The sequence below is a fragment of the Myxocyprinus asiaticus genome, chromosome 24 (assembly GCF_019703515.2).
Source record: "Myxocyprinus asiaticus isolate MX2 ecotype Aquarium Trade chromosome 24, UBuf_Myxa_2, whole genome shotgun sequence".
In the NCBI taxonomy this organism is placed as follows: domain Eukaryota; kingdom Metazoa; phylum Chordata; class Actinopteri; order Cypriniformes; family Catostomidae; genus Myxocyprinus; species Myxocyprinus asiaticus.
Window position 1 is genome coordinate 31,906,692 of NC_059367.1, and position 24,188 is coordinate 31,930,879.

General features: G+C 37.6%; 2 protein-coding genes across 6 annotated transcripts in view; one reads left to right on the forward strand and one right to left on the reverse strand.

The window, feature by feature from the left end:
* LOC127414665 (glycerol-3-phosphate acyltransferase 2, mitochondrial-like) overlaps nucleotides 1-12,864 on the forward strand; it is a 52,817-nt gene extending 39,953 nt beyond the window's left edge. Inside the window, exons 16-21 of the mRNA XM_051652863.1 lie at nucleotides 2,583-2,660; nucleotides 6,140-6,265; nucleotides 10,433-10,553; nucleotides 10,681-10,749; nucleotides 11,149-11,204; nucleotides 11,488-12,864. Of these exons, the coding sequence (XP_051508823.1) occupies nucleotides 2,583-2,660; nucleotides 6,140-6,265; nucleotides 10,433-10,553; nucleotides 10,681-10,749; nucleotides 11,149-11,204; nucleotides 11,488-11,604 (567 nt within the window). The 3' untranslated portion in view covers nucleotides 11,605-12,864. The remainder of the gene's footprint in view (nucleotides 1-2,582; nucleotides 2,661-6,139; nucleotides 6,266-10,432; nucleotides 10,554-10,680; nucleotides 10,750-11,148; nucleotides 11,205-11,487) is intronic.
* Nucleotides 12,865-13,007: 143 nt separating this feature from the next.
* On the reverse strand, nucleotides 13,008-23,998 carry LOC127415102 (fumarylacetoacetate hydrolase domain-containing protein 2-like). 5 transcript variants are annotated; one of them, XM_051653660.1, is made up of 8 exons: nucleotides 23,894-23,998; nucleotides 22,923-23,124; nucleotides 21,948-22,164; nucleotides 19,910-19,969; nucleotides 19,385-19,547; nucleotides 17,969-18,077; nucleotides 15,954-16,041; nucleotides 13,008-13,798 (listed from the first exon to the last, which is right to left on the reverse strand). In XM_051653660.1, the coding sequence occupies exons 2-8, from the start codon at nucleotides 23,090-23,092 to the stop codon at nucleotides 13,736-13,738; spliced, it is 870 nt and encodes a 289-aa protein (XP_051509620.1). In that variant the 5' UTR covers nucleotides 23,093-23,124; nucleotides 23,894-23,998; the 3' UTR covers nucleotides 13,008-13,735. The 5 variants fall into 5 exon arrangements, with proteins under 5 accessions (XP_051509620.1, XP_051509617.1, XP_051509619.1 ...); XM_051653657.1 differs by having other exon boundaries at nucleotides 22,923-23,173; nucleotides 23,894-23,993; XM_051653659.1 differs by having other exon boundaries at nucleotides 23,780-23,933.
* Between the last annotated feature and the right edge of the window lie 190 nt (nucleotides 23,999-24,188).

The following is a 24,188-nucleotide window of genomic DNA, read 5'->3' on the forward strand; positions in this document are numbered from 1 at the left end:
AAGTCAATGTGAGTCACCTGAGCACCTGTGAACGAGATGACACAGTTCACGAACACCCGCCTGCCATTGCACAACCCAGCCATGAAACACTTTTTCATGTGTTTATATAGGGAGGAAACAATCAGCACCTGAGAGCAATTAAGAGAGAGGGAGAGAAAGAGAAAAAGACAACACACTCTCTACATACACACAATTAATATGGCAAAGAAGGCCATCACAATGGGGGACACAGAAAAGAGTGGAAAAACTGCTAAAACTAACTACACTGATAACAGCCGCAACAAACACTTGCCGGATTGCCTGTCAAAACACAAACAGATGAAATAGAAACTCCTACTCCAGAACTGGAGATGTTTCAACGGGATTATACACATACCTCACAAAAGCTATTTCAAAAAGTGGTGAGGACACATCTCACCCATATCAACCCATAACTGACAGCAGTGTATCTAACAATAATTCAGTGAATACTTGGAAACAACTGAGAAATTAATCTTTTACCTCTTTTTTTCCATGTATTTCTCCATGTGGTCACTGTTGTGGTTGTTGAGAAAATAAACTCAAAAAAACTCAACTGGCAAAAACCCAATCACTGTACACGCACTGCAGTAGCAAGTACGCGATTGGTCCAGTGCTGTGATTGGCTGCTGCTGTAATCAATCATGCGATTGGCTGTTGTGACTGGCTACTCTAATTTGAGTCTGGTATGGGTCTGTGTAGTTATTTGTGCGTTCGGTGAGAGTTGAGGCAGTTCAACATGAATAAAACCCTACACAATGCCAACATCAACTATAATATATTTATATTTAATACATTTGGATACTTATGCTGGGGTGGCAGATGGGGTGGCAATGTTTTTTCTTTGCCACCCCATCTGCCACAAAAAAACATTGCCACCCCAGTAGATCCGCCCCTGATGCAATGGGCATTAAATCTCTTAAACTCTCATCTTCCACAATATTAATCTGCTGGTAGACTGTGGCTATCCACTTTCCTGCAACAGTCGTGAAGCCGCGATCATGATTCGCATCAGAGCATCAACGCAAGCGTTGAACGTCACTTTGAACTCCACATGAAAAGCACTTGTAGAAAAAAACGTCTCGTTCTCGTTCATTCTGACAGCTCTAATTAATTTATTTTACACTTGACTGGTTTAATGAATCTAACGTTAATTCCACATGTTTTTTTTATTTTTATTTGAATGCAAACAATACTTAGTACAATACAAAAAATCAATAATAGTGCAAGGAACAGCAATGTTATGTAAACATTTAACAAAACTGTAGTGAGATAATTAGTACATCTTCATGCACAACAAAATGCTGATAACTCAAAAATAAGCATATTAAAAAAAATTAGACAATGCAAGAAAATCATGTTCACTTGAGATTTTAAGTCATCAGTAGCTGGGTTTCCATTCAACTGTTTTTATGCAAATTCGGAAATTGTGCTCAAGAAAACATGAATGAAAACACTTGTTATGCAGTTTATTCGCTTAAACGATGGCGTGTTAAGACCATTTGTTAAGCACGATGACAATGTGCTTGTTTTCAGAAATGCGCATAAAAAAAATTTCAACATTCGGATGGAAACCTAGCTAGTGTTTCCTCTAGATTTGACGTCAAAACATAGTCAGGCATGTGCACAACATTTGCACACATTGAGTAAGTCAGTAAGAACGCCAATAAGGGTGTTTACATTCAATGCAAAATCAGGGAATAGAACTGTTCAGCCGTGGCGTCAATTTGTAGGTGAACCCGGAAGTCTAATTCAGCATGGGTTCTTGAGATTTCCTGTGGGTTAATGGGGTTTTTCAACTTATGAGTAGAATAAGGACTGTGGTAAACATTACTTGACGAAACGTGGACATTTTACTTTACAACTTGAATTTCACACTTTCATACCTCAAACGTGAATTTTGAATCCATGGCGAATTATCTTCCGGGCTCTCTCCTTTTGGGCTACATCCTGAATAGCTCTATAGGGAAAAATCTACATGTGCCGTTTTTGCAGTGTATGACCTTACCTCAATAAAAACATTAAGATGTTTACTTGACCTTACACATTGGGATATTAAACATAATCAGTGTAATATTGTGCATGTAAAAAGGCTCATTCATACACTATGTGGTGTATGGAAAAGAGTACATCGACAGTTGATTATCAGTGATTGCCTGCCAGCGTTCAACAATACTAGGTTCAAACTCAATATGACATTTATAATCACACTGATGCTGGTGGTGATTCAGCCTTCTCACTCTTCAATCAGTCTGAACAAAGTTCATTTATTTTTTCGTAAATTCTTCTAATTTGTCTCTCTCTCCCAATCGATCAGTTGCTCTCCATCTGTTCCATTTATTTTCCTTTCATGATGTCTCTTAAATCTAATTTCCCGTTCAAGGGTTCTTCAGTGGTGGGAATAGCATGTGTAATTATTGCCGGCACATTTTACACTTGCGTCAGCAAATAAACACTTGGCTGTGAAATGTCAACGAACAAAAACACTACACAACAGCTGAGTGGAACTAATTATGTTCTCTTGCTTTCTTTCTATCTGCACTATCTCTCTGTCTCTTTCTCAGCCATGTCAGACAGCTCATAGCTTTGCTCTTGATGTTGTGGATAGTATGGTGCGCTGTGGGGTTCTCATTATGGAGGAGGTAAGACATCCGCATTAACAAACAAAGCACTCATCCTCTGATCACACTCATTCTTCACACTTGTGGCATTTTTTAAATCCTCATCAGTGGTAGATCGAAATGGGTTTTTCAGTGGCCGTTGGTAAGATGTAGATCAGGGGTGCCAATCCTGCTCCTGGAGATCTACCTTCCTGCAGAGTTGAATTCCAGGCACCACTCTAACACACCTGCTTTTTATTTTGTGAACTCAAACATGGATATATGTGCATGTTGTGCATGAGCAACAGTTGCTAATAGATCGCAACAGTGCCCATCCACCTTTTTTAGCTGTCTTAGTTCCAGAAGTATTTTTCCATTCGATCATTCCATACGGATTTCATAAAATCCTTAATTAAAGAGCTCAAAGTCATGAACAAATCAACCAGTTCTGAGGTGAATCACAACATTACAAACTTTGATTTGAAGCTAAAAAAAGTATTTGAAAATCAGACAAAAAGACAAAGGTACAAGACTTAAAGGGATAGTTGTCATCAAGTTTTCTCATCATTTAGTCACCCTCATGCCATCCCAGATATGTATGACTTTCTTCTGCTGAACACAAATGAAGATTTTAGAAGAATACTTCAGCTCTGTTAGTCCTTACTATGTAAGTGAATGGGTATTAAAATTGTTAAGCTCCAAAAGGACATAAAGGCAGCATAAAAATAATCTATACAACTCCAATGGTTAAATCCATGTATTCAGAAGCAATATGATAGGTGTGGGTGAGAAACAGATCAAAGTCTTTTTAAGTCCTTTTTTTACTATCAATCACCACTTTTACTTTCACATTCTTCTTTTTTTTTTTTTTTTTTTTTGCCGATTTGCATTCTTCGTACATATTGCCACCTATTGAGCAGGGAGAATTTTTGGAAAATCAAACTTAAATATTTATCTGTTTCTTACCTACAGCTATCATATAACTTCTGAAGACATGGATTAAACCACTTTTATGCTGCCTTTATGTGATTTTTGGAGCTTCAAAATGTTGGTACCCATTCACTTGCATTGTAAGGACCTAAAGAGCTGAAATATTCTTCTAAAAATCTTTATTTGTGTTCAGCAGAAGAAAGTCATACACATCTGGGATGGCATGAGGGTGAGTAAATGATGAGAGAATTTTCATTTTTGAGTGAAATTCACCTTTCATGTCTTTCATGAGGGCATGAACTTCAATCTCATGAATCATTGCAAATGATGTAATCGAATGAAAAACAACTGAAAAATATTGATTGCTATTGATTTAAAGTTGCTGCTTAAGTAGAGACAGTATCTTTTAATATCATTGCAAAATATTCATAAATACACTTAATATATACGCACACTAAAGTGGGTGCTTACTGCTGAGTAGAAATAACATGGACTCAACAGAAGCATACATCATCAGTTAACAATCTCTGAGCTCATGGTTGGTCTGTCTTTAATTGTTTATTAGATATCATTAAAAATCTATTCCACTATGGAGAAAATGAATGGGATTTTTACTTCTGGAACACGACTGTTGCACACCATTGCAGTGATACTTATGATGTTCATGGGCCATCATAGAGCACACGCTGATTACGTGAAGCTTAAACCGGTTGGACTAATGATCATAAATGCTACGGGTAGGATAGAGGTCATAAACCATCCATAATATATTTTTTAACTCACATAATATTCATATCACTAATAACATGGCATGAGATTTTGTTTTTAGTTTATGTAGGCCATCATATACAGTTGAGCTCAAAAGTTTGCATACCCTGGCAGAAATTGTGAAATTTTGGCATTGATTTTGAAAATATGACTGATCATGCAAAAAAAAAAAAAAAAAAAACTGTCTTTTATTTAAGGATAGTGATCATATGAAGCCATTTATTATCACAGTTGTTTGGCTCCTTTTTAAATCATAATAATAACAGAAATCACCCAAATGGACCTGATCAAAAGTTTACACACCATTAAATGTTTGGCCTGGTTACAGACACGCAAGGTGACACACACAGGTTTAAATGGCAATTAAAGGTTAATTTCCCACACCTGTGCTTTTAAAATTGCAATTAGTGTCTGTGTATAAATAGTCAATGAGTTTGTTAGCTCTCACGTGGATGCACTGAGCAGGTTAGATACTGAGCCATGGGGAGCAGAAAAGAACTGTCAAAAGACCTGCGTAACAAGGTAATGGAACTTTATAAAGATGGAAAAGGATATAAAAAGATATCCAAAGCCTTGAAAATGCCAGTCAGTACTGTTCAATCACTTGTTAAGAAGTGGAAAATTCGGGGATCTCTTGATACCAAGCCAAGGTCAGGTAGATCAAGAAGATTTCAGCCACAACTGCCAGAATAATTGTTCAGGATACAAAGAAAAACCCACAGGTAACCTCAGGAGAAATACAGGCTGCTCTGGAAAAAGACGGTGTGGTTGTTTCAAGGAGCACAATATGACGATACTTGAACAAAAATGAGCTGCATGGTCGAGTTGCCAGAAAGAAGCCAATGCCACAAAAAGCCCGGTTACAATATGCCCGACAACACCTTGACATGCCTCACAGCTTCTGGCACACTGTAATTTGGAGTGACGAAACCAAAATAGAGCTTTATGGTCACAAACATAAGCGCAATGTTTGGAGAGGGGTCAACAAGTATTGTGCTCCTTGAAACAACTACTGTCTTTTTCCAGAGCAGCTGGAAGGCCTACAGTATTAAATTGTTTTTATATTGTCAAATAATTGCAAATTCATTATCTGATAATAGAATATACCAACAACACACACTATAAACTGGTGCAAGTATATAATTAACTATTTATAATGAGTTAAGAACCCGAAGAGCTTGATTGGCTGGAATTGAACTCTGCAGGAAGGCAAATCTCCATGAACAGCATCGAGCCCCCCCGTTCAAGAGAACAGGGTGTCCTATGTTTGCTGTCATTACATTTTATAAAAAGAATATAATACATTTTAATGATAGCAAGTGAGACATGCGTAAGACTGCTAAAAATACATTTATTTTACACAGTATCTACTCAAAATTATTTACTCAAGTTTATTGCACAGATAATGGGCATTATATACTGTATATTGGTCTATCACTAATCCTTATAAAAGATTAAAGGACCAAAAAGTAAATTCACTAAGAAATGGCCAAAAATGCAGTTTTTACACCTATTGCCCAAAAATCCATCAGGCCCTCAGTCTGAATCTAATAGCGGAAAATGGGGTGTCATAATCGGCGCTCTGATTGTTCTGTCCCTGTCCATTTGTGTTCAAGTGCCTCCATAGTTTTCAGCTGAATGAGTCTGAACACAAACACCCACAGAGGTGAAAGTTGGCTGATTTGTTTAATCAATTTCTGTGATGGTGTTCGGAGCCAGCTATTTTTGTTTCTCTGTGGTTAAAGGTCATTTCAGCCTCAAACTGATTATTTGCCACTTGTTTGTGCTTGTCTGTAGAGATGTGAACTTGTTTGTGTGTGTAGGTTCAAAGAGATACACCAGTGTGTGACTTCATGAAGAGGCAAGGTGTGTTATCATGGGCTACTTCAGACAACCCTGACCAGAGCAGCGATTCAGACTGTGAGGAAACAGATATGCGCTCTTTTAAGGTACATCCACTCACACAAATCTTTAAAGGAAGAGTTCACCTGAACATGAAAATTCGGTAATTTATTTATTTGTTCACCCTCATTATGTTCCAAACCTGCATACTGTAATTTTTTCTGTGGAACAGAAAAGCTGAAATTTTTTGAGTCTATACGTAGCTCTTGCCATGACAAGGGGCTGTGAAGCTTGAAAAAGGACAAAAAACACCATAATGGTATTAAAGGTAATATAAACTATACAATAGCTTTGTGTGTGAAACAGACCATAAATGAAGGTGCTATTCACTGATTTTCTTCTCTTTGCCGAAGCTGTGGTTAAGTAAATGACAGAACTTTCATTTTTGGGTGAACTAATCCTTTAATGAAACATGAAAAACGAGTGTCTGACTGTCAACATGCCCGAGCATAAAGTTCCATTTAAATATTCTGAGGTTTTGGGATTTGAATATCATTGGGTTTACAATAATATATATTCAGATTGAAAGAACACACGAAATGTTTGGACATACTATTAAAGGACCTAATGTTCCAGTGAGATGAAAACATCTCACAAACACTAACACATACACCTCATTTATCATTTACACATAGAGGCAGACAAAAACAGCCTTATAACTAAGACAGACAGTTCAAAGATGCTGCTCTTTAGTCTAGCTCAGTCTGCGGCTTGGCATTTCCCAGTATCTGTGCAATGAATCCAGCACAAAGAGAAAAACAGTAGAAGGGAAAGTCAATAGCATGTGTTTGGAGGAGAGAAGCTGACATCTGTGAAACTGAGGTGGATTGGTCTCTTCTATCACATCAGAACATGAACTGATCATTTCTACAGCTGAAAGTGTCTGGTTTAGAAATTTGTGTGTTTTCTTGTTTTTTGTTTATTCTTATTGAACTGTTTGGCTCATTTAATTTCATTTTAGAGTTTTTGAATGTTGATTTCTTTTCTTTGAACTATCGTCTAGAAAGAAACCCTTACCTTAAAGGAGTCGTTTACCCAAAAATGATAATTCTCTAATTATTTGCTCACCCTTATGCTGTCTCAAACTCATATGATTTACTTTCTTCTGTGGAATACAAATTAAAATATTTTCATAGATGTATAATGCATTTAGATCCATACAATGTAAATCAATAGAGTCCAAAACTTTCAAGTTATATATGCAGCATAAAGGTAATCCATACGACTTCAGTGCCAAACGATCAATTTTGGGTGAGAAACGGACCAAAATGTAAACCCTTTTCACTATAAATCTTGGTCTCATTGGTGCGTTCATGAGAGAAGCTCGATTACACTTCCTTGTGCTTGACACATGCGCAGAGTAATTTAATAACTAGATTTTTACATTTTTCTGAAGAAAATGTCAGTGTAGTTGCCAGCAGTGTTGGGTGTAATTGGATTAAAAAGTAATTAGCTACTACTACTTCTAATCAGATTACAGTGTCTGATTTTAAATGAAAGTAATAACTTTTAAGTACATTACTTGGGATCAGAGGTTGCGCTAGACAAAATCTTTATCCATCATTTTGACGAGCTGAGTTGTAAAATTTCCGTCTTGGTTTATTTTTACCCGTCAGAGTCTACAACATTCAGAGGCGTAGAATCCATTATAATGGCATATACATGACAGTGGATAGGCTTAAATGCTAGATTTTTTTTTTGTTCTACCTGTCAATCAGCCACCGCGCTAAAACAAGATTTTTATACTATTCCGGTTATGTGCGGCTTTAAAAGGAAACAAACGTCCGAATGGAAAATTTGAAAATGCACATACATACATAAAATGTCACAGATGAGAACCACACACATCTCTGAGGCTCTGATGCAGGTACTTGACAAAAATAACTGACAAGTTTGCTCTAAATGTCATGTTTGTGCTTAGATTAAAAATTCAAGTTAGCAGAAACAATGTGCCGCTTTTTTTTGCGCTTTCATTTTGATATCATGCTTTGCTCTTAATTATAATAAAATAAAACACTAATCCTGCAGTAACACACTGATGTAATGATTGATGTATGCAGTCATTAATTCAGAGTCACTGTCCTCGAAATCCGAACACAGTTGGTCAAAAGAGACACACATTGCAGAAGCTAATGTATGCAATGCACCATATAATGTATGGTGATGATGCTTCTAAATGCACATCTTAATACCAGGCAATAAACGGGCGCACACACAGTGGAGTGTACATGAAAGAGTTAGTGAAGTCAAAACTTATGCTCTAGGCTAAAATGATCTTCTTTTCTTATCTGTCAAAATGACGGACAGCATTTGGAATTATCCGTCAATGTTTAAAATATTCGGTAAATGACGGAGAATTTTCGGTTAACGCAACCCCTGCTTGGGATACAAATATAAAAACAAATATGATTTATGTGTAATACAATAAAAATGTGTGCGTAAACGAACAAAGAGAAAACAGACATTTTAAATTTGTTGAGTGGAAAACAAAACAAAAAATGTTTGATGAGAAAAGTAATTAGTAATGTGATTACTTTTCAATGAAGTAATCAGTAAAGTAATTTGATTATAATTTTTGAGTAGTAGTTTGTAATTTGTATTTTTTGTAACTTACCCAACACTGGTTGCCAGGGCATTGCTAGGTCATTGCTTACTGACCCAAGTCAACAGAACCCACCCCAAAGTCTCTATCCCTGCATCTGAATATGCATACTTCCCTAATATATACTGTGGTATGCCAAAAGTTTAGTATTTCAAATACCTGGATGACTGGTCTGCATATACAGTATATTACTGGGGTCACTCCTTTAATGTAAATCTATGGGATTTTTTTGTCCGTTTTATTACCTGCCTCAAAAACATAAGCCTGATTGCTTGGAAAAGTATAAGCTCAACTCTACTCGATCCACTCGATTTGAATCATTCATGTCTGTGGCACAAACAGTGCGGGACAAATTTTGTGCCCAAGTTTAATACTTAGGGTTAGAGTTTGGTTAAATTCCCCAGCCCAGCCTGATCTCATTAAAATGACATGACTATGGCTACATTTTTGTAAGATTATATCACGTGGTTCGTTACACGTATCGCTGCATTTCCGAGGTGAAATGTCCACTGAGTGGCGCTAAAAGCGAGTTAAATTTTCTCCCAAACAAATGAGACATGCAAGGTTAACGCTCCATGGAGTTTTTAATGAACAAAACTGACCTCCCTAACCTAAACCTAAAACCTAGCCGTTAGTGTCAGAGTAGTCTCAGCCTTTGACGGCACGCCCATGGACCGCCCGCAGTCCGTTCTCTAACTGTCTGTTGCTTATAGCACACAAAACTGGAAAACGCTTTCTTGATCAACTCAGAGCAAATCTGATTGGCTGGTTCGATGGAACTTCCGCAAGTCGACGGACACAGGACGTTTTATCAGTCCACCTGGAAGCCAAGTTATGTTCACAAGGTTGATAGAATGAGCGCTTTTAAGGACAAAATAATCACAGAATTTGCCCAAGTTTGCCAGGTTAGTGACATCAAATCTTCTAAAGATATTCAGAGTTTTGTTTCAGGCACATAGCAATAAATCAAGCAGATATCCACAAGCATTTTCTGCTTTGTTTACTTAGTTATGTCTGTGAAATTCTCTATAATGAAGTTTTCTGTGCTGTACCTAGACTCTCTACACATTTTCTGCTCTTCTCCCGTGTGTTTTCTGTGCAATCACAGTCGCAGAGGCTCGTGCACAATTAAATAATTCATTTATTTCCCCATGCTGGTCTTTTATTATGGTATGTTACATCCAATAACCCTGCCCCTAAACACCTCATAATGACAGTTATTGGTCACGTTACATGTCATTTAAATGGCTTTTCCTGTCTAAATGGGTGTTCCTTGGCCAATTAAAGCTGCTATATAGCCTAGACATATGCTGTAGTCAGAGAAAGCAAGTGTGAGATAAATAAATGCAATTGCTGAAGCAACCACATCATTTTGTGGTGCTTCTATGACACTTTTGTCTCACATGTCGACCCGCATGCACTTTAGGACTTGTACCCTGGTCAGATGTTGGTAAAGTAACGTGATACTATGAGACCAGGTTGCGTAACCCTTATTATGAGTAATAGTGATGCAGTATAATATCAGGAAATATCAGGACACAGTGCAGGTTTACTCACCGTCCTCTATCCTTCTGCTCTCCTTTCTCTAACTCTCCCTCTCTCTACTTTCTAGTTGAGTCAGCCATCTCAGTGCCCAGAACTGCTGTTATTTCTCTGTAGTTTACTGAGTGTCCAGCTGAGAGCTCTGTGCTGGGCTTTTGAAAGCCTTCATTACCTCCCCTTACCTATCACAGGTTAGTACACACACATACAAAGTCTGACCTCTCTCCAAACAATGCCATTGCTATGTGTGATGGGTTAGTGTGCCTTGGCAGCATAACTGTCACTATTCACACAGTGTTAATTGATTGTTTATCTTAGAGACAGACTGCGTGAGTCAACTTCATGCACACTTGAAGAACCGAGCTACGCTGGACAAAGTGCACCACGGTAGGAGACACAAACACACGTTTTCTTTCTCTACACACTACCATGAAACTAAAAGTTTAGCTAAGTGCACCTCTTTAAGATAAAACATTGCTTGTCAAACCAGTTTTGAGCTTCTCTATCTTTGATAGAGCATAAATAAACTGGTTTTAACCTTGAAACATGGCCTATATAGATACTGACAGCTACTTATGCATTGTCTTTAATGTATTATTAATCCAGTAGTTGGTTTTTAACTGACTATCAAATCATAGCTCTGCTATAAGTCTGTAGCCTTGATGTTAGAAAGTTTAAGGTTTAATGCTCTGCAGATCACATTGTGCACAAGGATTATTAAATAATACTTCAAGACAAAAGCACTATTAAGCAGAGCTATCTTGTCATTTTATGAATGTTCTTTAGAGAGCTCATCTATTGACTTGGTGAGAATGGCGCTTCGTACTTTCATTGATCTCGGGGTAAGAGAATCCCAGCTAACACAAAACATCTTGATTTACTATATTTACACTCAGTGGCCTTTTTACCAGCCTATTGCACACACCTACAGAAAGCTACACATAACACTGCAAGTCTGGATGATTGGAACACTGTAAAGTGTAAACAAAATGTAGCAGGTGGCAAAATAAAAGACAATAAATTTGGCTCTGGTGCTAAAGATTGTGTCTCTGTGGGGGTTTTTTCACTACAGGTGTTGATTGGCCTTTAGGTATTAAACATTGCATCTGCGTTTCTTTACTGCAGGTGTTGACTGAGGACAGGCAGAGAGAAGCTGTGTATCTAGACATCAGTCCGCTTTTTTCTCAGGGTGGGAACAAAGAGAAACTGTTGCAGTTTTTTTCACAGTTCATGTATAACTGAAAGAGAAAAGTAAAACGAGCGGAGAGAGAAGTCGATCTCAGCTGGGAATGATAACAGCACAACCAGAGGCACTTCTCAACTTGTTCTGTTCTTAAGTGTTATATAAATCATTCATTTACCATAATTTTGAATACTTTTGTGTTTATACTTTGTCTAATACACTTGGTTTCTGCAGTGATGTTAAGGTTGCTTTTTTGAAGTTAATTGTTCTTAATAGCCCAGATTTGGTTGAATAATGACTATTTGAAAAATAATATGTTGGATAATGTTCTGTTTTAAAGAAGAGCATATAAAATGAGCAGGATTTGTGTTAGGTCAAAAAAAGATGTTCTTTAGTTTTATTGAAATAGTTGTTTTATTAGAACTGCTTTTTGTTGAACTGAAATGTATACAGTATGTAATTGGCTCAGTACAGTACACATGTTTCTGATAATCGACCTGGTTGCAATGTTTCTGTCATGGTTTGATTTATAGATTATGCAGTGGTGAAAATGAGTCCTCATATGCACAGTAAACAGTGTGTATTTTCTTCATATAATTTCTTTCTATCTATGCATGTTTCTGCTTCCTCAAGCACAAATATGCTCACACAAATACTATTCATTTAAACACTTTAAAGCAATAGTTCACCCAAAAATGACATTTACTCACCCTTATATTGTTCCAAACTTGTATGACCTTTCTTCCTTCCTTATAGGGTATGGCATTTTCATTTTTAGGTGAACTGTCTCTTTAACTTCTATTCCAGCAGGTCTGAAGCTGTAAATTTTATTTAAGAATAATTTTAGGTGGTTTCGTGTATATTAAATTAACTATTGATGAGTAATAATTATGATGGATGCTACGGAGACACAGGCAGTGTGAGGGGCGACTGAACTGTTATTCACCGAAAATGACTTCAGCTCTACATATACCCGGCCCTTGACAATCTCATATATAAACAACCGTCCTTGCATCATGATAACAGTTCTACATGTACATTTACACAGGAAGATCATTTTAATACTGAGTAACACAACTGAGGGGCCATGGACATCTGACATCTGAAACAAAAAGGCTAACAGACGGCTGGTGTCTGTAGCACAGAAGTGCTGAATAAGCTCTAAAAAGAATCGACCCATAGACTCGCCACACACACAGCTATCAATAACTTGGAGAGTGCAGAGATCCCTTTAGATCAAAGTGAAGGGGCAAGAGCAGGACCGAGGGATGGGGGAAGAATAGGTGATTAACAAAAGACAAGATGAGTTAGTACTATTATTTTTCTATCCATCCATTGCACTCAGGGTAGTCATTTTTAACACTCTTCCCCTAAGAACATAAGTATTGTCTCTCAGTTTAATTTAGTATTGTAAGCAGTCAGTGTAATTCCTATATTGGATGAATTGATTCACACAAAAATGTTCATTTACTACTCATTACTTTATTTAGAATCCTGTATGACTTGAATCTTTCTAATAGGAGAATGTCCAAGCTGATACAAAGTTAATCTAAAAAGACTCTCAAACAAGATTTTCCTCACACAAAGCTATCATATGGCTTCAGAAGGTTTGGTATATAGTGCAAAAATCATATAGACTACTTTTAGGATGCATTTGTGTTCCTTTTGAAGCTTGACAACCCCTAGTCACCATCCCATTTCATTGTATGGAAGAGAGCAGTGCAGACATTCTGCTAAACATCTCCTGTGATTATCCATGGATGAAATAAAGTCATGCAGGTTTGGAAAGACATGAGGGCAAATAAATAATGTTAGATTTTTAATTTTTGGGTGGACTATTAACATTGTCAAATACTTATAATTATATACAGTAGCTACTGTATACAAGTAAACAATGCCATCTACTGGAGGCTTGAGTTGCATTCTGTCCCTGTGTGTGTGGAAAAAAAACTGATGAAAACAAGCTTTACATTCACAAGAAATTAAACTCCTTAAAGACTTTTGTGCCAGATTCAGAAAAAATATGGATGTTCTTGTTTTAGGAGTCCATAGCATCCTGTTTTACATTTAAAAATGCAGCTAATTTCTTAAAATGCATACAGTATTTCCATATTCACAATGTAAAAAAATAATTACAGATATTGAATATGGCACTTGGGTCAATGTTGAGCATTTAACTTGGTGCTCTTCCTAAACCACTGTGTTCCGTATGGATCCTATCTGATCAATCTGACACTCCACAACATCTCCCCTCTGAAACAAATAAAATAAAATAAAAACTTTATTATAGCATACTGACTTTCAATAAATATCACAATAATACAAAAGAATAGTGATAGACAAATATATCGGTCAGGCCGATTAATTGGCTGATATTTGTCCATTTTGCATATATTGGCATCGGCCGATAACCGTGTTCGCTTGGCCGATAAACAGTGTTTCCCTCATGTCAGTTCCAAAATGTTCTAATAGATTTGTCAATAAATAGTCAACACTTTGTTTTCAAGGTTTTTTCTTTTCAAGTTTAAGCAAATTTGAGTAAATGTTGCATAAAATAAGTGCGTTTTACTTTAGAAATTTTGTGTACATCTGATTTGCTGTTGTTACTATCAGTACTATGTTTATCAGCTTTTATATCGGCCATTGAAAAACCTGTATCGGTTGACCACTACAAAATAATACATTTAATGTGTTTAAAACAGTTTTCCATATTTTTTTAAATTATTAATTAAATTGATCATTATCAATTAAATCATAAATAATTTTCCCATGACATTTTCAGCCACTTGTACCAGATAATGATTTTTATAACTCGTTTTTTAGAGAGCACTCAAAACGAGTAAATTACAGCTGATTTAAATATTTTAGTTGAGCATAAATAGAAAACACTTTATTACTTTTTAAAATGTTATTATTCTATGATTGTGGGAACCCTGTTCAAATAGTATTTGGTAAACTTGAATACTGAATTTTTAAATAGTGAGTTTGTGACAATTTGATTACTTAAATTATTTGTTTAGACACAGAATTAAAGGTGCACTCAGTTACTTTTTTGTTTGTGTCAGCTTGGATGCAGCATCATTCAAAACCAAGAGTTTTCAGTTTCAGATGCCATTGTAGAAATTCACTATCCACAGTCAGCCATGATTCTTTTAATCCAAAAGTGAAAGTGTCAAATAACAGGATGGTTACTGAGATTAAGCGAGTAGTATGTGGCTGGTCATGTGATTCTAACATGGCAGCCTCCGCGTAGAATAAAATGGCTTTTATAAGGTTTATGACTGGAATCTACATCTTATGTGGGTGGTTATGATTTTTACATGTTTATAAATGACAATTCATGTCTTTAGGAGTACTTTTTAATGAGGAAACAATAACTGAGTGCACCTATGCTATACAAATGAATGTGTATAGTGTACATATCCAAATTTTTTGAAATAGTGTATCCACTAGCAGCATATTTAACGTCTCAGACAATGGAAACCGATAGTGCTTTTACCCAGTGGAGCATTTTTTGCTTGCTAACCCCAAAGGACCACATAAATGAGCCAACACATTTTTAAATCAATCGTGTGTCTAAAAATGCAACAGTTTTTAAACAAAACTAACACTTCCGTGTTGTGTAAATTGCATTTATAATTACACATGTGTAGTGCCAAAGTCTTTTTCTAACAAGCAAATATTTGGTGTAAATGACGTGTGGCATGGTGGCTGCTTTCCTCTTGGGCACGTCTGCTGCCCGCTGAATGAATATCAGTTCTTGCATCAATATTTTTATTTTTTTATTGAAACCATTATTGTAAGTTCCAGAGAGTAGAGTTAGAGCTGCTGTGCTCCAATTATTTATTTATTTCAATATAAAAAATATTGTTGGATGCATAAATGCTATTAAAATAAAATAAGGAGAATTGAGGCTAAAAAGTAGTTTGATGAAAACAAACCGCTGAATTAGATGGAAAACAATACAGCAATGATTGCATCATTGAACTTATTTGTTTGGCTTTAAGGTTGGTTGGCTTTGTTTTCCCTCTCTAAATCAGCTTGCACTAGTGTCAATTCAGTCAAAAAGAATGAGAAACCTTAGACATTGTACCCTTTTTTTCTTGTAATGGTGCCTCTTTCAAATCCTCAGTTTTGTGTGAAAACTGGCATTACCGCAGCATCAATATTGTCACTCAAATTGGTCTTCTTTTACGTATGATTCAGGATTACAGCTATTCTCTTTGTTTCATCAGTTACCCTGCTCTGACTGTTTGAACAAAAGGGAACGGGTGGCACAGGAGCCACACGTTACCAGTGCAGCAAAACAAAGATTTCAGAAAAGGGTGTTAAAAGATTGCCAGGTGCAGTGATTGTAGATTGTGACGTTGACCCAGCAACATTGAAATATACATGCCATTTTCCTCACCTTTAAAAACACAGGTGGATTTCTGAACACCCCTACACCTGGAGGTGTTCCAGTCAAAAACACATCACCAGGACAAAGAGTTACAAACCTGTAGGAAAAACAGGATTAAGTCGTCGAGAAGCAAAATTAAACACTTAATGATGGCATGCCCAATTGAATTACAAATTAAGTACTATCAAAATACTTTATAAGGTATAAATGTTCAGCGTGAGACAGATTAATCCTGTCACAAAGAATAAACTGAACCCAGGATAGCCCACAAAACAACCTGTTGCAAACAGTATCACACATACAGTGCATCCGGAAAGTATTCACAGCACTTCACTTTTTCCACATTTTGTTATGTTACAGCTTTATTCCAAAATGGATTAAATTCATTATTTTCCTCAAAATTCTACAAACAGTACCCCATAATGACAACGTGAAAGAAGTTTGTTTGAAATCTTTGCAAATTTATTAAAAATAAAAACCGAAAAAATAAATCATATGTACATAAGTATTCACAGCCTTTGCTCAATACTTTGTTGAAGCACCTTTGGCACCAATTACAGCCTCAAGTCTTTTTGAGTGTGATGCTACAAGCTTGGCACACCTATTTTTGGGCAGTTTCTCCCATTCTTCTTTGCAGGACCTCTCAAGCTCTATCAGGTTGGATGGGGAGCATCGGTGCACAGCCATTTTCAGATCTCTCCAGAGATGTTCAATCGGGTTCAAGTCTGGGCTCTGGCAGGGCCACTCAAGGACATTCACAGAGTTGTCCCGGAGCCACTCCTTTGTTATCTTGGCTGTGTGCTTAGGGTCGTTGTGCTGTTGGAAGATGAACCTTCACCCCAGTCTGAGGTCCAGAGCACTCTGGAGCAGGTTTTCATCAAGGATGTCTCTGTACATCTTTCCCTCGATCCTGACTAATCTCCCAGTTCCTGCCGCTGAAAAACATCCCCACCATGCTTCACTGTAGGGATGGTATTGGCCAGGTGATGAGCGGTGCCTGGTTTCCTCCAGACATGACGCTTGCCATTCAGGCCAAAGAGTTCAATCTTTGTTTCTTATGGTCTGAGAGTCCTTCAGGTGCCTTTTGGCAAACTCCAGGCGGGCTGTCATGTGCCTTTTACTGAGGAGTGGCTTCCGTCTGGCCACTCTACCATACAGGCCTGATTGGTGGAGTGCTGCAGAGATGGTTGTTCTTCTGGAAGGTTCTCCTCTCTCCACAGAGAAATGCTGGAGCTCTGTCAGAGTGACCATCGGGTTCTTGGTCCCCTCCCTGACTAAGGCTCTTCTCCCCCGATCGCTCAGTTTGGCCAGGCGGCCAGCTCTAGGAAGAGTCCTGGTGGTTCCAAACTTCTTCCATTTACGGATGATGGAGGCCACTGTGCTCATTGGGACCTTCAATGCTGCAGAAATTTTTCTGTACCCTTCCTTAGATCTGTGCCTCGATACAATCCTGTCTCGGAGGTCTACAGACAATTCCTTGGACTTCATGACTTGGTTTGTGCTCTGACATGCACTGTTAACTGTGGGACCTTATATAGACAGGTGTGTGCCTTTCCAGATCATGTCCAATCAACTGAATTTACCACAGGTGGACTCCAATCAAGTTGTAGAAACATCTCAAGGATGATCAGTGGAAACAGGATGCACCTGAGCTCAATTTTGAGTGTCATGGCAAGGGCTGTGAATACTTATGTACATGTGATTTTTTTCGTTTTTAATACATTTGCAAAGATTTCAAACAAACTTCTTTCACGTTGTCACTATGGGGTATTGTTTGTAGAATTTTGAGGAAAATAATGAATTTATTCCATTTTGGAATAAGGCTGTACATAACAAAATGTGGAAAAAGTGAAGCGCTGTGAATACTTTCCGAATGCACTGTATAAACAGAAATGGGCATTTCATACAAGTTTATAGGCCTGCGTATGTCATGCATTTTTTTCTGGTCACTACTAAAATTTCTTTTGATGGTTTTGTGCAAAACAGGCCTATACAAAAATTTAAACCAGAGTGAGTTTGCTTACTGTGAGACCCAAGCCACCAGTTTCTCTGTCTGAAAGATCATTTGATTGGTGTTACTGTCTTGAACAACGGCTCCATTCACCAGGCAACGGATCCCCAGGTTATGAACGTCTGCTTGAACAAATATCACACTAGTCATTGTTGATTACTTATTCAACATGAAAATCATTAAAAAAAATAGTTTACCCAAAAATGAACATTCTCTCATCATTTACTCACCCTCATGCCTGTTTATGACTTACTTTCTTCTGTAGAACACAAAGATTTTTTGAAGAATATCTCAGCTCTTTAGGTCCTATAATGTAAGTGAATGCGGACCAAAATGTTGAAGCTCCAAAAAGCACGTAAATGCAGCATTAAGTAATCCATATGACTCCAGTGGTTTAATCCATGTCTTCAGAAGCAATCTACTCAGTTTTGGGTGAGAACAGACCAAATTATAACTCCTTTATCACTTTAAAAATCAGCAGTCTCCTTGGCGATCATGACTTCAAGCTCGACAAGACTTCCTAGTGCCATCTGGCGCTCTGCGCATGCGTCAAGCACTAGAAAGTGTAATCGAGCTCGAAATCCTGATTGTGCCTGGAGACTGCAATGTCAAGATGGACAGTGAAAAGGGGGGCCTGGGTAGCTCAGCGAGTATTGACGCTGATTACCACCCCTGGAGTCACGGGTTTGAATCCAGGGTGTGCTAACTGACTCCAGCCACGTCTCCTAAGCAACCAAACTGGCCCGGTTGCTAGGGAGGGTAGAGTCACATGGGGTAACCTCCTTGTGGTCGCGATTAGTGGAGCTCGCTTTCAATGGGGTGCGTGGTGAGTTGTGCGTGAATCGCGAAGAATAGCATGAGCCTCCACATGCTGGGAGTCTCCGCGGTGTCATACAAAATGAGCCATGTGATAAGATGCGCGGTTTGATTGTCTCAGAAGTGGAGGCAACTGAGACTTGGCCTCCACCACCCGGATTGAGGTGAGTAACTGCACCACCACGAGGACCTACTAAGCAGGGGGAATTGGGCATTCCAAATTGGGGAGAAAAGGGGATAAAAAATACAATAAAATAAAAAGATGGACAGTGAAAAAGGAGATATATTTTGGTCTGTTGTCACCCAAAACCAACTGGATCGCTTCAAAAACATGGATTAAACCACTGGAGTCATAAGAATTCCTTTTATGCTGCCTTTGTGTGCATTTTGGAGCTTCAAATTCTGGTCACCATTCACTTGCATTGTATTGTATTGACCTACAGAGCGATATTCTTCTAAAAATCTTTGTGTTCAGCAGAAGAAAAAAGTCAGAGAATTTTCATTTTCGGGTGAACTATCTGTATACTTTCCTCTAACTTTAAATGTGTCCTGCAAAAAAAAAACCCACCTCCATTGACAATTATGACTTTTTATATGGTTAACTTTTAAATACCATTCAGTGCTGCAGTGGTAACAAGCGCTGGCCCGAGTGGACAGAACGTATCAAACGTTTTTCCCAGCAGCCACTGCTTTCCATTGCGCTTCATCTGCCAATCACGGGCGCTGACATCATTAGCTACAGTGAATCCTGCAACATAAGACAAGGCCTCCTCTTCCTGAGAACAAAAAAATAAAAGTTATTTGACATTCGTCAGGACATTAATTTGTGGAGAACTTTCCAACTGCCAAGAGGCTGATAAAGACATCTCTTCATTTACTTTACGACCTGTTATATTGCATTTTGACTGCTCACATTTATCAACTGTCAAAAAAGCCATAAAGTGTTTGTCTCATGCCTTAGGCTCTCAGACAAAATGTATCACATCATGTTTATTTTTTTTATTTGTTGCATTGTCTGGAGTATACAAAATAACCTCACCAATCACATACTTGTTGTGGTAAATGTGACCATAGCACAGACAATTTCCTATCTTAACATAGATATGTCAACAGATGGAAATGATTTATATTCCTCTACCTTAATATGCTTCCCTTTTCGGCCAATCACAAAAGCCAGCTCCACCTCCCAGTCCACTTCCTGTAAATTCACAAACTCGTTTGAGCTGTCGCTACATCCACCTGTAGCTATAAATCACATGCTTCACACATTAATTAAATAACAATGCTACCTGTCTACATTTAGCAGAATTTCAAATATTACATTTTAATAAATCAACTGTATTTTTAACCTCCTTTAGAATTTGGTCATTGTTGACCTAAATACATTTTCCTCATTTAATAAAAATGGTTTCCTTTATCTGAGCAGTACAAGACTTGGTGACTTTTCCTCCATGACTGTCTGTGTTACTGCCATCTGAACATTTAAAAAAAAAAAAAAAAAATCAAGGCTTGATTCGATAAGTCTAAGTGGTCGTAAAAAAAACAAAAAGTGACACCTTTGGGATTCGTGGTCAAAACTGACGACCATTGAAAATGAATGGGAAAGACCAAAAAAAAAAAAAGAGACATTTTTTTCTTATCTGTCAAATACAATCAATAAATCAGTCATGATGCAGAAAAAACAGACAGAAATTGCAGGGTAAGACTCTAAAACATCCTCAGTGCAAAACATACAAACCCACACACACAAATGAACTGGTGAGACTATAACAGAGAGCTTTTTTTTCTTTTCTTTTTTTTTTTTTTTACATTTGTCATCAAAAAAATAATAATAAATCAGTCACAATGCTAAACACACACTTAGAAATGAAGGGGTGAGTCGATAAACACTGCAGATCTCCTGGGATTTTCACACACAACAGTCTCTAGAATTTACTCCGAATGGTGCCAAAAACAAAAAACATCCAGTGAACGGCAGTTCTGTGGATGGAAATGATGTCAACAGAGAATGGCCAGACTGGTTCAAACTGACAAAGTCTACGGTAACTCAGATAACCTCTCTGTATAACTGTGGAATGCTATTCTGAGATGAGGTTTGGTGCTGTTTTAGCGGCACGAGGGGGACCTTCACAATATTAGGCAGGTGGTTTTAATGTTGTGGCTGATTGGTGTTTATCCAAATGCATATCTTGTGATTAAATATAAAATTAGGTTACAAGACATCAGACTACACAGTAGGTGGCTACAGCCATCTACTGGCTGTTACTGGCAAGACATGGTTTTCAAGTCATGTTATTTATATTTTGTTCTCCAGATAGCAGCAATCTGCCTCCAATTTATGTCATGTTCTCATATTTAATTCATATTTCAACTTATAGAAGTGTAGGTTTTGAAATTGTTTCTTTCTTATTTGTATATGCAAATTAATGGTAAAATGTTGAAACTGTTGAAATGTATATAATATCAAAATTGCATAAAAAATGCATAGTTTTATTGTTCTTATTTCACGAAAGAAGTAATGATATCATTATCATCATTAAAAAAGGGTTACACATCTGACTCTTCCAGTCAAAAATGACTGTGAATACCAAAGGGAGGTGCCATTTTCAAAACCTTAGGAGGGTTAAGAGACATATTGGCACAAAACAGTCAGCTGACTTTTTTGGAACCCTAACAAAAATAGGCATATGACAGATTAAAGCTAACTGAGTTTTATGGGGAAGTCTGTCAGTTAAGAAGCAATTAACTGTTATTCTATAGTAACTAGTGTAATTAAGCCTGTTTACATGCACACCAATAATATCATGATAAATCCCAAAAACCAGCTTATTTAAAAAAATCAGATAAAGAAACCCATATTTACATGAGATTTGAAATAATTAAAGTTGAAATAATTAAAGTTATTCTCTGATTTTGACGTGAATCTGTGAACAGGCATGTGCACAACACATACATTCACTGGTTTAGCCGGTAAGAAAGGCAAAAATCTACCTGTGTCGATTGGTTTATTCTTACGCCATCTATGACTTTACACCAATAAAGGAAAGCCTTTCAATGCGTTCACATTGTTGGCTTATAAAGCATAATTGGTGCAAGAACGTGCATATAAACACGGTCATGGTTCGCTTAAAATGAGATCACCTGCTTGTTTTAAACCATAAAAAAACCGAGCTCACCTTACTCTCTTCTGGTAGAATGATATCATTACACGGGCCAGTAATGGTGGAGGGGAACTTGCTGAAAATGATGGGCTCCTTAGGAATTGGGGCGTTCTGCTCTAGGCAGTGATCTCTATAATTCATACCAACACATATCACTTTCTCCGGGCCAGTGACTGGAGATAGCAGCCTGATATCTGACCGCGGCACCACACACTGACCACTGGACAGAGCCCTAAGAGAGAGACAGAAATACGATAAGTAAATGTCTTTTATGTCTGTACAAAACTTTAAAGCTCCAAAAAGCATATAAAGGCAGCATAAACGTAATCCATAAGACTCCAGTGGTTTAATCCATGTCTTCTGAAGCAATCCAATCGATTTAGATTGCTTCAGAAGACATGGATTAAACCACTGGATTCTTTTGAATTACTTTTTGCTGCCTTTATATGCTTTTTGGAGCTTCAAATTTTTGGTCACCATTCACTTGCATTAAATGGACCTACAGACCTGAGAAGCAAGAAGGTCATACACATCTGGGATGGCATTAGGGTGAGTAAATGATGAGAGAATTTAAATTTTTGGGTTAATTATCCACACACAAAGCTATCGTATATCATCAGAAGACTTGGGATACGGTGGACAAACTGTATGAACTAATTGTATGAAACTTACTGTATATGGTGCTTTTTTGTCATTATGTGGAAAAGAGTGATCAGAATATTCTTTGAAAATCATACAGTTTTGGAACGACATGAGCATAAGTAAATAATGACAGATTTTTCATTTCTGGGTCAATTATTCCTTTAATACTGACACAAAGGCAAGCTCCAGTGTTGAAACTCGAGGTGATAACTGTCCCCTTTCAAACTGACTGAAATGAAGCAATATATTCACTAGTGCTAACTATTATTTGGCATGTGATTGTAAAGTATGTGTTTTATCACATATTTGTCCAGTTTTGGTGGTTTCTTGCAGTGTGCGTTCTTGTACCTTTGAGCACAATCCATTCCCTTCTGTCCCATCTCTAGAAACTCTCTCATAGTGGAAGGCATCGAGGGGTCAAAAGCTTTCAGATCAACGACCCTTTTACCTTCTGCCTGCTCCACCCCGACTCTGACCCTCCCCTCATCTCCTCCATGGCAGAACTGGACCAGTCTCATAGCGGCTGAGCTCGCGGTGCCTCTGAATGTGCCTGCAGAGAATATGGCATTGAGTCGCCTCAAACTGAGCAGCAATCTCATCTATTCAAACATGGAGGAAAGGAGAGAGAGGAAAAGAGGACAGAAAAGTGGAAAACATAAGCAGTGACATATGTGCAGGGTTACAGCACCCTTCTGGAAAAACAGCCTAAACCGGCCCCTAAGGTCCCAAGCTTGAAGACCAGCCAATGCTTTTTAGGCTGGTCTGTTTTAATGGTTTTAGAGGGGGTTTGGCACTTTTTAGCTGGTCCTGCTAGGAGAACAGCGTGGCCAGCTAAACAGCAGCTGGACCAGCTAAGACCAGCAAACCACCTTGGGCTGGTTTGAACAGTTTTTTGTTTTGTTGTTACTTTTTTTTTTTTTTTTCGGCAGGACAGAGGAAAAGAAAATAAATAAGTGTAGGAAGCAAACACAATTTTATCCAATTAAGATGTATTATTTACAGCTCAATTATTAGGCTAAATAAGAACCACAGTCCCAAGCTTCAGCAGGTTTTATGGTTAGGTAATAAACAGTCAGCATTAGCACAGTAATGGATTACATAGTTCAAGCTATTAATCACTAGAAATAAAGATATCAGATCATTGCTTGTTTGAAAGATTTAGATAAGAGGTCACTTATTTACCCAGCTTTCAGTTATAGTCCTACCTGTTCTAGGTGCAAAAACACGAAAGTTTGAACATGCACGTTAAAAATGTATTCTAAAATAGCACACACACGCACACACAAAACGAGCTATCTAAAGAGGAAAGTGTCACTCACTGCAACAGTGTCAATATGAATCGACTAAATATTACACAATCTTTGTACTTTGGTCCAAGCTCAGCTCACGCTCTCTGTCGACTCTGTCATGTGACTTCCGGTTTTGTGTTTTGTAGTTCAAAGAATGGCTGCACAAATACAATACAACCATACAAACTTCAGGTAAATAATGAAATGTGTATATATATAAATATACAACTAAAAGTGAGCAAAGCCGATAGTATCACAACTTTTATGCATATTGTATCGTCGCACATTTAGAAAAACTACAACTCCGAATCATGTGATCCACTGG